The following is a 16,301-nucleotide window of genomic DNA, read 5'->3' on the forward strand; positions in this document are numbered from 1 at the left end:
TTTCAACCACAATTTGCATGTACTTCATGTCATAAAACCATCAAAGCGTTTGAATTATATCCCATAGTTCACGCCACTCTCGGAAGCTCTAGAGCTTCATTGAATTCCACACAAGCTATGGATAAAGAGACAATCACCTCCGACCCCACTATTGGCAATAACCAAGCAACACTTGTCCAACAGTTATACCAGACTGTTGAACGCCTGACAAACGAACTCTCTGAAGCCCGTCGTGAAATCGACAACCTACAAGAACGTATCAACAATATGAACGAGGCTGCTGACCCATTATCATCTTCAGATTTCCCGCCCCTTCCGGAATCCCAAACCCGATCAACACCCTTCACCGATGCACCCTGGCACAACCCAGCGAAAATTCAGGTATTAAATCAACCATCATTACACCAAATTGAACAGCGACGCCTGCAACGCGAAGCAGCTGCAGCACGTTTCTTCTAACCACCCTCTGAGAAACAAGGCTTCAAATACGTATACATTCCCACCAAAACGCGTATCCCAGTAGGTACTATTCGTACCACTTTCCGTAAACTCGGAGTCAATAATGCAAGACTCCTTGACATACACTACCCCGCTCGTAACACGGTTGCGGTGCTCATACATAACGATTATGAAGCCGAATTCACAGAACTCCTCATCCACAAGAACGTTAACCTTCTAAAAGATTTTACACCATTCAGCGGTAAAATCCTGGCTGATCCCAAATACACCTCACTTCCTGCTGCTGAACGCGACTCCATTGCAACTGAAATTCAGAAAAACCGTCTATCTCGAGCACTTGATTACATGAGAGCACCAGTTAAGTACGCTGTGGCCCGCTCCTTCTTAGACCAAGAATGGATTACCCGCCCCAAATATGATTCTATTATGGCTGATCGCTACAATACGAAATTATCCTCAATTTTTTGCTCAAACGCCTAAAGAGCAAACAAGCGAGGATATTATCACCCCCACATCAGATGATGACCTGCTAATGGATACTTTAGACGATTCTACAGCTCACGGACCTTCTTCCTCCGTTGTACATTAAATATATGAGAGCCCTGACAATCTCTTTATTTAATGCAACAGGCCTCCCGAAACAAGCGATCACACCTTTACTCCAACTTGCTAACAAATCTGATCTTCTTTTTCTTAATGAGACTTGGTTATTTACACCCAACAAATATCCAACCCTTTGGCCCCAATATCATACTTATGGAATACCAACTAACTCTATTAATACCCATCGTGGTACGCTCGGTCTCGCCCTTTCAGTTAACACACACAGCAAACTATCGATCTACCAATTAACACATGAACACCCCTTACTAGCTAAATATTCCCTATCCATCATTCTCTCCAACAAAATATTGATTCATTGCCTATATCTTCCTCCCTCCCTAAGAACTGAAGATATACAACAAATTTTAGATTTACTACCCTTACATCTACCACATACAACCAATACTATCATTTGCGGGGATTTCAATGCACGAATGGGCGACTTCACTGGCGATACCAGAATCAATCCCACAGGACGACTAATATTCAATTGGATGAGGGCTAGCAATCTTATTTTATGGAATGAACGTCTTACCCACGGTCAACCTACCTCTTATACGTTCCAAGGCACTAGTATTATTTCTACTTTTTCAGCACTGCTGAATTGCATACACCGACCCTTCGCATACGCGATGACCTGTCACTCAACTCTAACCATAAGTTTATGACTCCGTCCTTTGTTGTTCATGAGGATCTACCCGCTCTACTAACATCCCCACGGATTACCTGGAATGTCAAGAAACTCAAACGCTTCGAAAACTATGATCTATATAAAAAAGTATTCTTACAGAATCTATCCCTGTATTGCCCCCACATCCATCCTTTTCTGATAGATCCACTGCTTGCCAGTATATTGAAACTATCCATAATCAACTATGTGAGAGCATCATAGCGACACTAGACTTGTCTGTGGAAGACGCCCACCTCATACCGATGACTATCTCAAAGGCTTTTGGACACCTGAAATGACAGCTGCATTTAACCGGAAGGAATACCTATGCAAAAATGGCGAAAGCTCGAGGTTTGAATTGCCTCCGTTATTGGGAACAGCATCAAACAGCGCAAGCCACACTCCGGCGTCTAGTCCTACAACGTAGACGAGAAACTTGGCGTACTTTCTGTCAACAATTAGCACAAGGGGTTACATCAAAGCCATTGTCAAGTTCAGCAAAATCCGCAAGAACCGGAAGATCAAACCAACCTTCTCAACAATGGAAGGCCCTCAATACTCAGCAAATCTGATGTCACAACACCTACAGCAGATTTATGCTGGTAAACTTCTTCCTCGTTCCTCTACGTCAACATATTCCACAGAACCGTTTGATTCCCGCTAACTTCCGCCCTATCAGCCTAACATCTACGTTTCGTAAGATCTTGGAAAAAACTCTCCATCACATCCTTGAACAAACTGGCCCCCCTCTCGATATAGCCCAAGGTGGTTTTCGCCTTCTCGGAGTACTCTAGACCAAGCGCTCTGCCTTATTGAAACTTGTGCCATCCTGCGTCGACATCACAAAATCACACCAACATTGGCATTCCTTGATATCAAATCCGCATATGATACTGTTGACCGAGATTATATATGGAACGCAATCCAAACCTATTTACATCCAGCCCTGCTAGGTCTTCTTAAAAACCTATTTGACGAAGTTCAAATAGAAGTACTTGTGTCTAACGCTACTTCCCCTCGGTTTACCCCGGCTACAGGAGTATTGCAAGGGTCTATCCTCTCCCCATACCTTTATTCCGTATATATCAACGAGCTACCTTCTTTACTTCGTGAACAACCACTTTCATTACCGCAGCCCGATGGGGTATGTCGTTTTGCGTTATCTGTGACAAGCCTACTATATGCGGATGATGTTGTGCTCATAGCTGCTCCCACACAACTTCAGATACTCCTCAACAAATGTGAGGAGCATAGTCACAGTCTTGGATATCATTGGAACCCACTTAAATGTGCTGTAGTCGCTCCCAGTTCCGATACATCCTCTTACTCTCTATATGGTACTAGCATTTCACGTCAGACATCATTCTCGTACCTAGGTATCCCCATTGGCCCAGGTGGACACTTACTTACCAACGATCTAATTCAGAACAATACCAACAAAGCCTTACACACTATGAACACCATGTCAGCTATTGGCGTCAATCATAAAGGTTTCAATCAGCTCCTATCAACACGCTTCTACACCCAAATTGTGCGCACCCAACTGGAATACGGTCTTGCCATCAGCTCATTTTCATCACCCCAAATAAAGAAAATCGAGGAATGCCAAACAGAATGTATAAGACGAATTTTTGGAGGAAATTCCCGTTCATCAACCAAGGTCATGTTACATCTGACCAACCTTCCATCCATGAAAGAGCGTGTTCACCGCCTACAAGGAAAGTTCTTATTAAGGTCCATCAATGGTCCCAGGGATATCCTGTTATCGCAGTTTTTACCATACTTACGTGCTTCAGCTAGTCTGTCTCATTGGTACAAGCTCTCCAAAACTCCCCTCTGGCAACGCTGCTGCAACTTTCATAACCCTGACCGCATCGATACTCGTGTGTTCAATACTACCTATCATGAACTTCGTGTCGAAAACCTTCAAACACAACGCCAAGCTAACAATTCGGTTCTCCTCTCCTCTTGTCGCCCTTTTCATGGTGTTGATCCAACTCTTTGGCTACCTATGACTCCCGTGGAACGCAGTCGAGTTATACGTTGGCGTCTCGGTTGGTTACCTGGTGGGGTTCCAAAACCGTGCATACATCACCCTAATGTCATGTTTACCCGCAAACACTCAATAATATGCCTTCACATGCACCGTCGATTACAAATGCCCTGCACAGTAAATGACCCAATATCATTTCTTCTCAGCATGCTTCCAACCATAAAAACACGTAACAAACAAAATATTCAACGCTTCTCCAGCTGGAAAATTCGATGGCCCGCACTATATCAAATCCTATTCGAACTTGATTATCTACATCATGATAAGACCCCCCCCAGAAACTCCCACTCTTGGTAACAAGTTAGTCCAGTGGCTCACTCAGGACTAATCTAGTCCTTGATTTACCCTCTTTTCCTCTTCCCTTCTCTACTGCCTTTTTCCTTTATTGACTATCAAAAAGGTTTTTTAGCACCCTTCTCCCCTTATATTTGATCTGACCCGGGCAATTCAATCTCATAATGGTTATGTGCTCATGTGGGGTTAAAATTATTTGCCAATAAAAATCTTGTTTAATCGTACTGATTACCAGTAAGGTTGAAATGTACCCTGTTGAAATCTTATTTGTCTCAGTGTGCATGGAACTTACAACTGGTAAAGGCAGTAAATCTGAATTGTTTCTCAGATTGTTAAGCGAATTGGAGGTCAGAACATGACAATTAGGTCAGCCAAATTGCAGCCAACCATTGAAATGACTATTGTTTTCTTTATTAGAGTGCCAATCGAAAATGTCTTTGATAATCCAACTTGTAAACGTGCGTAAATCGAGCAATAGCATATTGAATAATATTTATTGCAGCGATATAATATCTTCTTCTTTTGATGTAGCTAAAGCTGTATATGACAAATTTTTGAACTACTTGAAAAATATGAAAAATGAAGGTTCGCTTTACTCTCGAGCCACTTTTTGCTATATATTCATGTTGAGATGCATAGTAATATTATGAACAGGAACGGGGTATTGCGGCTTAAATAAAATGCATGAGATAATGGACAACTTGTCAGTATAAGGGAGCAGCCATACCATTCTCTTGGACACCTGCTAACTCATTTATTGTCTGTTTATAAAACGAAACAGAGCCCTGATTCGGATCCTTTTTCGTTGGATGTGTGCATTATGAAAGGCAGAATCCTTTTAGATGGATAGTTCTCCGTTCACAAATGGAATATGTTTCCAAACCCAAGTCTCTCTATGTTTTCCGTGGACCAGCGGGCATTAAGGAAATACTTGGAACCCTATGAGAGTGTCTTTCGCTTATTTGCTTTCACGATGTCCATAATCAATACACCATCATATAGAAAGAGTCTTATTCATCCCTTTTGCTGCTTAAACATTTCGTTACTGATAAGTTGTTATAAGCTCCAAAGGGTGGAATGTAGTCTGTTGCAATTGAAAGAATCAATCAAATTTTGAAATCAGACCGTTTCCTGAAGCCTGAAAAAAAAAATCCCCGTACAAAATGGTGGCAAGGAAGATTTCTTTTTTGTTGAAGGTACTACCAACATTCCGTAAATAAGTGAAAGCCTATTTATCGTCGTCTCAAGCCCTTTTCATCTATAAATAAGAGCCTTTTGATTTTCGACTTTGACGAACATTCTGTTCATCATCATCTTCAAACATCAACTTACTGAAATAGAGTACATCCTTTCATTCGACTATGGTTCGCTTTACATCTATTGCACTTTCGGCGTTGCTTGTCGTCACAAGCGTACATGCAAGAGCTCGTGTTGTGATGCCTCCTCCTCCTCATCATGGCTCACATCATGGTCATAATATACATCCTTTCCCTCCTCCCAACCCTATTGATCCTGGTAACCGCCCTTTCCCTCCTCCTAATCCTATTGATCCTGGTAACCGTCCTTTCCCTCCTCCTAATCCTATTGACCCTGGTAACCGTCCTTTCCCTCCTCCTCCCGTACCTCAACCTCCTGGTACATGTGCTGGTTATGGATTAAATAACGATGCTGTAAGTATTGAAGGAAAAAGAAAAAAGATTATCCTATTTGTCATGAAATGCCATTTCATCTATTAACATAATGTCTGCTACAGTTCAGCCATTTCAATGCCATCTTCTTTGGCAATTTTAGAACGGGTGGTGGTTCTGATATCATGGGCCCTCTCGCTGTTGGTGGCAATTTTACTGCTCCCAATTCTGTTGTTAACGCCAACAACGGCTCTAACTGTGATGACAATCCTTCCTCCATCGGTTCTATGGGTCTTGTTGTTGGGGGAACTGCCATTACTTCCGATACACAAGTCCACGGTAACGCTTTGATCGCCGGCGGAGGCACCCTGGACCAAATTAGAGAGTCAGAAGCCGGCTTTCAAGTGACTAACCAACTTGGCACCGGCGATTTCGATTTCTTTGCCGTTCGAGAAGCCGCCCTAGATAACAATGAAGGCTATGCTTATATGGATCCTACTGCTATTATCGAACCTAACGGCGCATTTACTCAATTCAGATCCGATGCTGACTACGAGGTTATCACTTTTGGCGGATGCGGGGGAATGCAATGTAGTCTTGACCCCAATACGGAATCAGACCCTTCCAATATTCTTTTAGGCTCAGGTAATTGGAACGGTTTCCAACCTATTGATCCCAATAAGACTTATGTCTTTAATGTAAGTAGAAAAACGCTGTTGATCATTCGATGCCATTCGTCCATATGCCTCTTTTAACGCCTCCTTTTCCACAATACATAGATTCCTGTCATCAATCGTGGCACCCTCACCCTTCGAACCAATGATCCTCTTGATAGTCTCAATCCTTGTAAAGTTGTTTGGAACATTTATCCCGTTGACGACCGAGGCGTCTACCTGCGTGATGGTGAAATCACCGTTTATCGTGCCACTACTTCTCAGTTGGGTGGTTTGACCATGGCCCCTGAAGGTAAGCTAATCTTCTGCAATAGACATGTATGAAAATAGGAATAAACAAAGCCTGATAATTCCATTCTCTCTTATATTTGTAGCCCACATTATTGATGGTACTACAGGTAACTTTGCTGGTACCGTCATAGGTAGGGACTATACTTGGTTTAGCTTGGGCGCCGGTGTTGAAATTCACGATTACCACGCTATTGGTGGCACCTGCGATGCCTTCCAAGGATGTAATCCCCATCCTGATCATAATGCCCCCGACTGTACCAATACAATGACAACTACCTCTACTGCTACTACTACGCAAGTAATCCCTGTTACCACTACAGAAATAGCACCTACTACCACTACGCAAATAATTCCAGTTACCACTACAGAAATAGCACCTACTACCACCACAGAAATAATACCTACTACTACCACAGAAATAGTTCCTACTACCACTACAGAAATGGTACCTACTACCACTACGCAAGTAATTCCAGTTACCACTACAGAAATAGTACCTACTACTACCACAGAAATAGTTCCTACTACCACTACAGAAATAGTTCCTACTACCACTACAGAAATAGTACCTACTACCACTACGCAAGTAATTCCAGTTACCACTACAGAAATAGTACCTACTACTACCACAGAAATAGTTCCTACTACCACTACAGAAATAGTACCTACTACCACTACGCAAGTAATTCCTACAACCACAACTAATGTAGTTACAACAACAAGATCAACAACAGTAACTGCAACAGCAGCAGTTACAGCATTACCTCGACCGTTATATGATGTTAATAGTGGTCGTTGTCTTGTAGCATATGGTTCTCATGCTGTTGTTAGATTTGTTAGCACTACTTTAATTAGTGCAAATACTTGTTATTATTCATGTGTGGGTTCTAATGCAATGAATACACAGAATACGTGGTATATAGGACTAGCAAGTAATGTAACTATGACAGCTAGTAATCCTAATATGAATAATAACTATTATGTATGTAACTGTCTGGATAGATTATCAAATCCAGGAACACCAATTCTTAGCGCCACTACTTGTAGTAATAATATGGGCGATTATAATGACGCAGGCACAGCTAGTGCGTATGTGTATACTGTACCACCCGCTTAAATAAAAATGAAGATACAGTTGTTCCAGATTCGCGGAGTTTTTTAACATTGATATGTCAAAATTAGTCTTTTTAACAGAAAATGGGCGGGAAAACATCTATGATGAGAGGGGGAATGAAGCAATGGATATTATAGATGAACCAGCCGACCCATTTGCCATCAAGCAACTAGTCAGCCTAGATTCAGCGAATAACATTGAGAGGGAAACATTCGTGCCTAAAAGCACTGAAAGAGCCCCCAAATATCGTGATTATAGCCTCTCTACAAGAGAGCTTTTTTTTAAAAACAAGATAGAAAAGCTGACGTCAGTCAAGGCTGCTGCACTTCATGTAGGTGTCAAAGAAAGCACTGCGCGCATCTGGTGGAAAAAATACCAAGAAGATCCTGATTCATTTGTTCTCGGCAAGAGCACCAATCGCCAGAACAGACCGAAACCACAGCTTCAGGATACACATAAGGAATGCTTGAAACAATTTTACGACGAGAATCCTAATGCCTATAGGATGCTGCTGAAACGCTCACGAGCAAGTTCGAAGGCCTGAGATAAAAAAAATCAAGAGTGCATGAATTCATGAAGAACGAATGTAGCTTGACTTTCAAGCAAACGACTCTCTGGTCTGAGGCAAGAATGAGTTCGAGCACTATTAAGAAACGTTACAATTGGGTTGGTGAATAGAGTCTAACGGGCATGGAATATTCCCAAAATTGCGTGTTTATTGATGAAGCCGGCTTTGACATTAATATGAGGTAAAGCAGAGCATGGGCACCAAGGGACTCAATGGCAGTAACTACTACATCTACGACAAAAGCCCCCACTCATACCATTCTTGGTGCTATTTCAGCAGTTGGTGTTATAAATTTGAATATACGTATTCCAAGACAGCCACCAAAAGTGAGAAAAATTCAAGGTAAGGAGGTAGTCCGAAAGTAGATTGGGATTTGTCTAGCGCAGCGGGCAAAACCCATAAAGAGTAAGAGGCAACTTAGTAGTTACCCATGTACCTATAACCAGTTCTAACCAGGCGAAGCGTGGTTGATTTTTAAACTATACGGAGTAAACGTTTGGATGAGTTGCCACTTTCTGGATAAGATCGGTTGGTCATATATGGATAGGTTAGCGATTGTCCCTTACTCTTTATGGGTTTTGCCCGCTGCGCTAGACAAATCCCAATCTACTTTCGGACTACCTCCTTACCTTGAATTTTTCTCACTTTTGGTGGCTGTCTTGGAATACGTATATTCAAATTTATAACACCAACTGCTGAAATAGCACCAAGAATGGTATGAGTGGGGGCTTTTGTCGTAGATGTAGTAGTTACTGCCATTGAGTCCCTTGGTGCCCATGCTCTGCTTTACCTCATATTAATGTCAAAGCCGGCTTCATCAATAAACACGCAATTTTGGGAATATTCCATGCCCGTTAGACTCTATTCACCAACCCAATTGTAACGTTTCTTAATAGTGCTCGAACTCATTCTTGCCTCAGACCAGAGAGTCGTTTGCTTGAAAGTCAAGCTACATTCGTTCTTCATGAATTCATGCACTCTTGATTTTTTTTATCTCAGGCCTTCGAACTTGCTCGTGAGCGTTTCAGCAGCATCCTATAGGCATTAGGATTCTCGTCGTAAAATTGTTTCAAGCATTCCTTATGTGTATCCTGAAGCTGTGGTTTCGGTCTGTTCTGGCGATTGGTGCTCTTGCCGAGAACAAATGAATCAGGATCTTCTTGGTATTTTTTCCACCAGATGCGCGCAGTGCTTTCTTTGACACCTACATGAAGTGCAGCAGCCTTGACTGACGTCAGCTTTTCTATCTTGTTTTTAAAAAAAAGCTCTCTTGTAGAGAGGCTATAATCACGATATTTGGGGGCTCTTTCAGTGCTTTTAGGCACGAATGTTTCCCTCTCAATGTTATTCGCTGAATCTAGGCTGACTAGTTGCTTGATGGCAAATGGGTCGGCTGGTTCATCTATAATATCCATTGCTTCATTCCCCCTCTCATCATAGATGTTTTCCCGCCCATTTTCTGTTAAAAAGACTAATTTTGACATATCAATGTTAAAAAACTCCGCGAATCTGGAACAACTGTATCTTCATTTTTATTTAAGCGGGTGGTACAGTATACACATACGCACTAGCTGTGCCTGCGTCATTATAATCGCCCATATTATTACTACAAGTAGTGGCGCTAAGAATTGGTGTTCCTGGATTTGATAATCTATCCAGACAGTTACATACATAATAGTTATTATTCATATTAGGATTACTAGCTGTCACAGTTACATTATTTGCTAATCCTATATACCACGTATTATGAATATTCATTGCATTAGAACCCACACATGAATAATAACAAGTATTTGCACTAATTAAAGTAGTGCTAATAAATCTAACAACAGCATGAGAACCATATGCTACAAGACAACGACCACTATTAACATCATATAACGGTCGAGGTAATGCTGTAACCTCTGCTGTTGCAGTTACTGTTGTTGATCTTGTTGTTGTAACTACATTAGTTGTGGTTGTAGGAATTACTTGCGTAGTGGTAGTAGGTACTATTTTTGTAGTGGTAGTAGGAACTATTTCTGTGGTAGTAGTAGGTACTATTTCTGTAGTGGTAACTGGAATTACTTGCGTAGTGGTAGTAGGTACTATTTCTGTAGTGGTAGTAGGAACTATTTCTGTAGTGGTAGTAGGAACTATTTCTGTGGTAGTAGTAGGTACTATTTCTGTAGTGGTAACTGGAATTACTTGCGTAGTGGTAGTAGGTACCATTTCTGTAGTGGTAGTAGGAACTATTTCTGTGGTAGTAGTAGGTATTATTTCTGTGGTGGTAGTAGGTGCTATTTCTGTAGTGGTAACTGAAATTACTTGCGTAGTGGTAGTAGGTACCATTTCTGTAGTGGTAGTAGGTACTGGCACCTCCTCTGTAGTGGTAACTGGAATTACTTGCGTAGTGGTAGTAGGTACCATTTCTGTAGTGGTAGTAGGTACTGGCACCTCCTCTGTAGTGGTAACTGGAATTACTTGCGTAGTGGTAGTAGGTACCATTTCTGTAGTGGTAGTAGGTACTGGCACCTCCTCCGTAGTGGTAACTGGAATTACTTGCGTAGTGGTAGTAGGTGCTATTTCTGTAGTGGTAACTGGAATTACTTGCGTAGTGGTAGTAGGTACCATTTCTGTAGTGGTAGTAGGTACTGGCACCTCCTCTGTAGTGGTAACTGGAATTACTTGCGTAGTGGTAGTAGGTACCATTTCTGTAGTGGTAGTAGGTACTGGCACCTCCTCCGTAGTGGTAACTGGAATTACTTGCGTAGTGGTAGTAGGTGCTATTTCTGTAGTGGTAACTGGAATTACTTGCGTAGTGGTAGTAGGTACCATTTCTGTAGTGGTAGTAGGTACTGGCACCTCCTCTGTAGTGGTAACTGGAATTACTTGCGTAGTGGTAGTAGGTACCATTTCTGTAGTGGTAGTAGGTACTGGCACCTCCTCCGTAGTGGTAACTGGAATTACTTGCGTAGTGGTAGTAGGTGCTATTTCTGTAGTGGTAACTGGAATTACTTGCGTAGTGGTAGTAGGTACCATTTCTGTAGTGGTAGTAGGTACTGGCACCTCCTCTGTAGTGGTAACTGGAATTACTTGCGTAGTGGTAGTAGGTACCATTTCTGTAGTGGTAGTAGGTACTGGCACCTCCTCCGTAGTGGTAACTGGAATTACTTGCGTAGTGGTAGTAGGTGCTATTTCTGTAGTGGTAACTGGAATTACTTGCGTAGTGGTAGTAGGTACCATTTCTGTAGTGGTAGTAGGTACTGGCACCTCCTCTGTAGTGGTAACTGGAATTACTTGCGTAGTGGTAGTAGGTACCATTTCTGTAGTGGTAGTAGGTACTGGCACCTCCTCCGTAGTGGTAACTGGAATTACTTGCGTAGTGGTAGTAGGTGCTATTTCTGTAGTGGTAACTGGAATTACTTGCGTAGTGGTAGTAGGTACCATTTCTGTAGTGGTAGTAGGTACTGGCACCTCCTCTGTAGTGGTAACTGGAATTACTTGCGTAGTGGTAGTAGGTACTATTTCTGTAGTGGTAGTAGGAACTATTTCTGTGGTAGTAGTAGGTATTATTTCTGTGGTGGTAGTAGGTGCTATTTCTGTAGTGGTAACTGGAATTATTTGCGTAGTGGTAGTAGGTGCTATTTCTGTAGTGGTAACAGGGATTACTTGCGTAGTAGTAGCAGTAGAGGTAGTTGTCATTGTATTGGTACAGTTGGGGGCATTATGATCAGGATGGGGATTACATCCTTGGAAGGCATCGCAGGTGCCACCAATAGCGTGGTAATCGTGAATTTCAACACCGGCGCCCAAGCTAAACCAAGTATAGTCCCTACCTATGACGGTACCAGCAAAGTTACCTGTAGTACCATCAATAATGTGGGCTACAAATATAAGAGAGAATGGAATTATCAGGCTTTGTTTATTCCTATTTTCATACATGTCTATTGCAGAAGATTAGCTTACCTTCAGGGGCCATGGTCAAACCACCCAACTGAGAAGTAGTGGCACGATAAACGGTGATTTCACCATCACGCAGGTAGACGCCTCGGTCGTCAACGGGATAAATGTTCCAAACAACTTTACAAGGATTGAGACTATCAAGAGGATCATTGGTTCGAAGGGTGAGGGTGCCACGATTGATGACAGGAATCTATGTATTGTGGAAAAGGAGGCGTTAAAAGAGGCATATGGACGAATGGCATCGAATGATCAACAGCGTTTTTCTACTTACATTAAAGACATAAGTCTTATTGGGATCAATAGGTTGGAAACCGTTCCAATTACCTGAGCCTAAAAGAATATTGGAAGGGTCTGATTCCGTATTGGGGTCAAGACTACATTGCATTCCCCCGCATCCGCCAAAAGTGATAACCTCGTAGTCAGCATCGGATCTGAATTGAGTAAATGCGCCGTTAGGTTCGATAATAGCAGTAGGATCCATATAAGCATAGCCTTCATTGTTATCTAGGGCGGCTTCTCGAACGGCAAAGAAATCGAAATCGCCGGTGCCAAGTTGGTTAGTCACTTGAAAGCCGGCTTCTGACTCTCTAATTTGGTCCAGGGTGCCTCCGCCGGCGATCAAAGCGTTACCGTGGACTTGTGTATCGGAAGTAATGGCAGTTCCCCCAACAACAAGACCCATAGAACCGATGGAGGAAGGATTGTCATCACAGTTAGAGCCGTTGTTGGCGTTAACAACAGAATTGGGAGCAGTAAAATTGCCACCAACAGCGAGAGGGCCCATAATATCAGAACCACCACCCGTTCTAAAATTTCCAAAGAAGATGGCATTGAAACGGCTGAACTGTAGAAGACATATATGTTAATAGATGAAATAGAATTTCATGACAAATAGGATGGTCTTTTTTCTGCTTCACAATACTTACAGCATCGCTATTTAATCCATAACCAGCACATGTACCGGGTCGAGTTTCAGGTACGGGAGGAGGAGGGTTACCAGGATAAGGAGGATAAGGAGGATAAGGAGGATAAGGAGGAGGGATAGGACGGATACTATGACCATGATGGGAGCCATGATGAGGAGGAGGAGGCATCACAACACGAGCTCTTGCATGTACGCTTGTGACGACAAGCAATGCTGAAAGTGCAATAGATAAAAAGCGAATCATAGTCGAATGAAAGGATGTACTCTATTTTAGTAAGTTGATGTTTGAAAATGATGAACAGAATATTCGTCAAAGATTTTGTACGGGGATTTTTTTTTCAGGCTTCAGGAAACGGTCTGATTTCAAAATTTTATTGATTCTTTCAATTGCAACAGACTACATTCCACCCTTTGGAGCTTATAACAACTTATCAGTAACGAAATGTTTAAGCAGCAAAAGGGATGAATAAGACTCTTTCTATATGATGGTGTATTGATTATGGACATCGTGAAAGCAAATAAGCGAAAGACACTCTCATAGGGTTCCAAGTATTTCCTTAATGCCCGCTGGTCCACGGAAAACATAGAGAGACTTGGGTTTGGAAACATATTCCATTTGTGAACGGAGAACTATCCATCTAAAAGGATTCTGCCTTTCATAATGCACACATCCAACGAAAAAGGATCCGAATCAGGGCTCTGTTTCGTTTTATAAACAGACAATAAATGAGTTAGCAGGTGTCCAAGAGAATGGTATGGCTGCTCCCTTATACTGACAAGTTGTCCATTATCTCATGCATTTTATTTAAGCCGCAATACCCCGTTCCTGTTCATAATATTACTATGCATCTCAACATGAATATATAGCAAAAAGTGGCTCGAGAGTAAAGCGAACCTTCATTTTTCATATTTTTCAAGTAGTTCAAAAATTTGTCATATACAGCTTTAGCTACATCAAAAGAAGAAGATATTATATCGCTGCAATAAATATTATTCAATATGCTATTGCTCGATTTACGCACGTTTACAAGTTGGATTATCAAAGACATTTTCGATTGGCACTCTAATAAAGAAAACAATAGTCATTTCAATGGTTGGCTGCAATTTAGCTTAAACCTGTGTAACTTTCTTTTGCCATAGATGAAGCAAACTATGAACGGATATCACTCGTTTAACCTGTTACATGCAAAATACTCTAACAAAAAGAAAAAAATGGGAATAAGAGTTGCTTAGCAACCCGAGCAAAAAATGGTTCGAGTGTTTATTCAGCTCTTCTTCCACCCGAACAGGGTGACAAAATTTGACAACTTAATGAATGATCAAATCTTACTTATGAATGATAAATAACTGTACAAAATGGTAACGAGAAAATACATATATTGTGTGTGCTTTACAATTTAGCTTGGGGCTTCGCAGGTTCTTTGAAGAAGACCTCGCATATCTTACGACGTTGAATCTTACCGGTAGCTGTTTTAGGCATAACGTCAGTAACATAGACACGTTTTGGGATCTTGAATTTAGCAAGTTTAGTCAAGCAGTATTCTTGCAATTCACGTTCAAAGGCCTTTTCGCTCTCCTTTGCATCACTCTTTAATACAACAGCAGCATGGACTTCTTGACCATACATATCATCAGGTACAGCAAAACTGACAGCTTCAGCCACGTTTGGATGACTCAACATTACTGAATCCAATTCGATAGGAGAAATCTTTTCGCCACCGCGATTGATCAATTCCTTGATGCGACCTGTTAATATCAAATAACCGTCCTTGTCCTTTTTCCCTTGATCGCCGGTACGGAAAAAGCCATCTTTGGTGAAAGATTCAGCAGTAGCCTTGGGGTTATTCAAGTAACCTTTGGTAACATTCTTACCACGGATACAGACTTCACCTAATTCGGTAGGATTGCCTTGTTCATCCAATATAACTACTTCAACGCCTTGACCAATACCAACTGATCCAGCCCTATGAAATCCGCGATGAGGTAATGGATTGGATGTCATCTGATGAGAAGCTTCTGTCATTGCATAGGCTTCTAAAACTGGCGCTTTGAAATGTTTTTCGAGGGCCTCAAGAGTAGCCGGTGCTAGACTGGAAGAGCAAGAACGAATAAATCGAAGGGAAGGAACCTTAGCAGGTGGGTTGCGAAGAAGTATTTGATGAATGGTAGGTACAGCTGTGTACCAGTTACAGCCATTGTCCGTGAAGTCTTGCCAGAAATGTGAGGCACTGAATTTTTGAGGAATGACAGCTACGCCACCAGACAGTAATGTAGACAAAAGACCACACACTAAGCCATGAACGTGAAACAATGGCATAACAACTAAAGAGCGATCCTTTGCTGTTAACTCATATGTGTTGATAATATTCCTCATACTTGTAAGAATATTGAGATGAGTGAGAAGCACGCCTAACAAGAGTACAAAAGTGAAGTTTCATATTTAATGAAAACGATACAATCAATGGAATCATTGTCTTTGCAAGAAAGACTTACCCTTTGGTCTTCCAGTTGTACCACTAGTGTGCAATAGTAAAGCAACATCATCGGGTCTGGGTGAAAACGCATCAATGGTACGGCGAGCCCCAATTGACTTGTTACGTGGTACATGTGCATCTACTTCTAAAGAATTACCGTTCCAATGAACTTCCACAACGATGGCTCCTTGTTTCTGAGCTGCTAGCACAGCAGGATTACTCTTAACATTGGTGGCTCCTTTGGGTAAAATGATAATTGAACTTTTAGCATCCTCTAAATAAAAGTTGAACTCATCTTCTGTGTAAGCAGGGTTTAAAGGTGAGGCAATCAATCTCATAAAGGTGACACCTAAAAAGGCGATCGTAAATTCAAGTGAGTTGGGGTAGCTGATAGAAATGGAAGTGCCGGGTGCCAAAGCACTTGCTGGAACTTGGTCAGCCAACTTTTTGGCAAAGTCATGAAGGATAACTAACAGACGATTATAGGTTATATTGGTAGGTATATTAGCTGAGCGAGGAATAATAACGGAAGAAAATGTAAGATCTTTTTTCGACGTGAAAATTTCAAGCAATGTATCCGACATGCTGATATAAATTTTCCAG

General features: G+C 41.7%; 4 protein-coding genes across 4 annotated transcripts; 2 read left to right on the forward strand and 2 right to left on the reverse strand.

Moving 5' to 3' along the window:
- Positions 1–2,957: 2,957 nt before the first annotated feature.
- Positions 2,958–4,082, forward strand: BDF20DRAFT_891932 (uncharacterized protein; the record flags this gene model as incomplete). Its single annotated transcript, XM_053082283.1, has 1 exon — positions 2,958–4,082. A coding segment is annotated over one exon (1,125 nt), but the record flags the coding sequence as incomplete, so codon positions are not given.
- A 3,828-nt stretch (positions 4,083–7,910) lies between these two features.
- On the forward strand, positions 7,911–8,330 carry BDF20DRAFT_916314 (uncharacterized protein; the record flags this gene model as incomplete). The annotated part of the gene is made up of 1 exon (XM_053084430.1): positions 7,911–8,330. One exon carries the CDS (start codon positions 7,911–7,913, stop codon positions 8,328–8,330), a length of 420 nt encoding a protein of 139 aa, XP_052932101.1.
- A 630-nt stretch (positions 8,331–8,960) lies between these two features.
- On the reverse strand, positions 8,961–9,828 carry BDF20DRAFT_923928 (uncharacterized protein; the record flags this gene model as incomplete). The annotated part of the gene is made up of 3 exons (XM_053084686.1): positions 9,364–9,828; positions 9,224–9,331; positions 8,961–9,133 (listed from the first exon to the last, which is right to left on the reverse strand). Exons 1-3 carry the CDS (start codon positions 9,767–9,769, stop codon positions 8,961–8,963), a joined length of 687 nt encoding a protein of 228 aa, XP_052932102.1. The 5' UTR covers positions 9,770–9,828.
- Positions 9,829–14,614: 4,786 nt separating this feature from the next.
- Positions 14,615–16,282, reverse strand: BDF20DRAFT_827359 (uncharacterized protein; the record flags this gene model as incomplete). The annotated part of the gene is made up of 2 exons (XM_053078158.1): positions 14,615–15,633; positions 15,718–16,282. 2 exons carry the CDS (start codon positions 16,280–16,282, stop codon positions 14,615–14,617), a joined length of 1,584 nt encoding a protein of 527 aa, XP_052932103.1.
- Positions 16,283–16,301: the final 19 nt, after the last annotated feature.

The sequence above is a fragment of the Mycotypha africana genome (assembly GCF_025528875.1).
Source record: "Mycotypha africana strain NRRL 2978 chromosome Unknown BDF20scaffold_11, whole genome shotgun sequence".
Classification (NCBI taxonomy): domain Eukaryota; kingdom Fungi; phylum Mucoromycota; class Mucoromycetes; order Mucorales; family Mycotyphaceae; genus Mycotypha; species Mycotypha africana.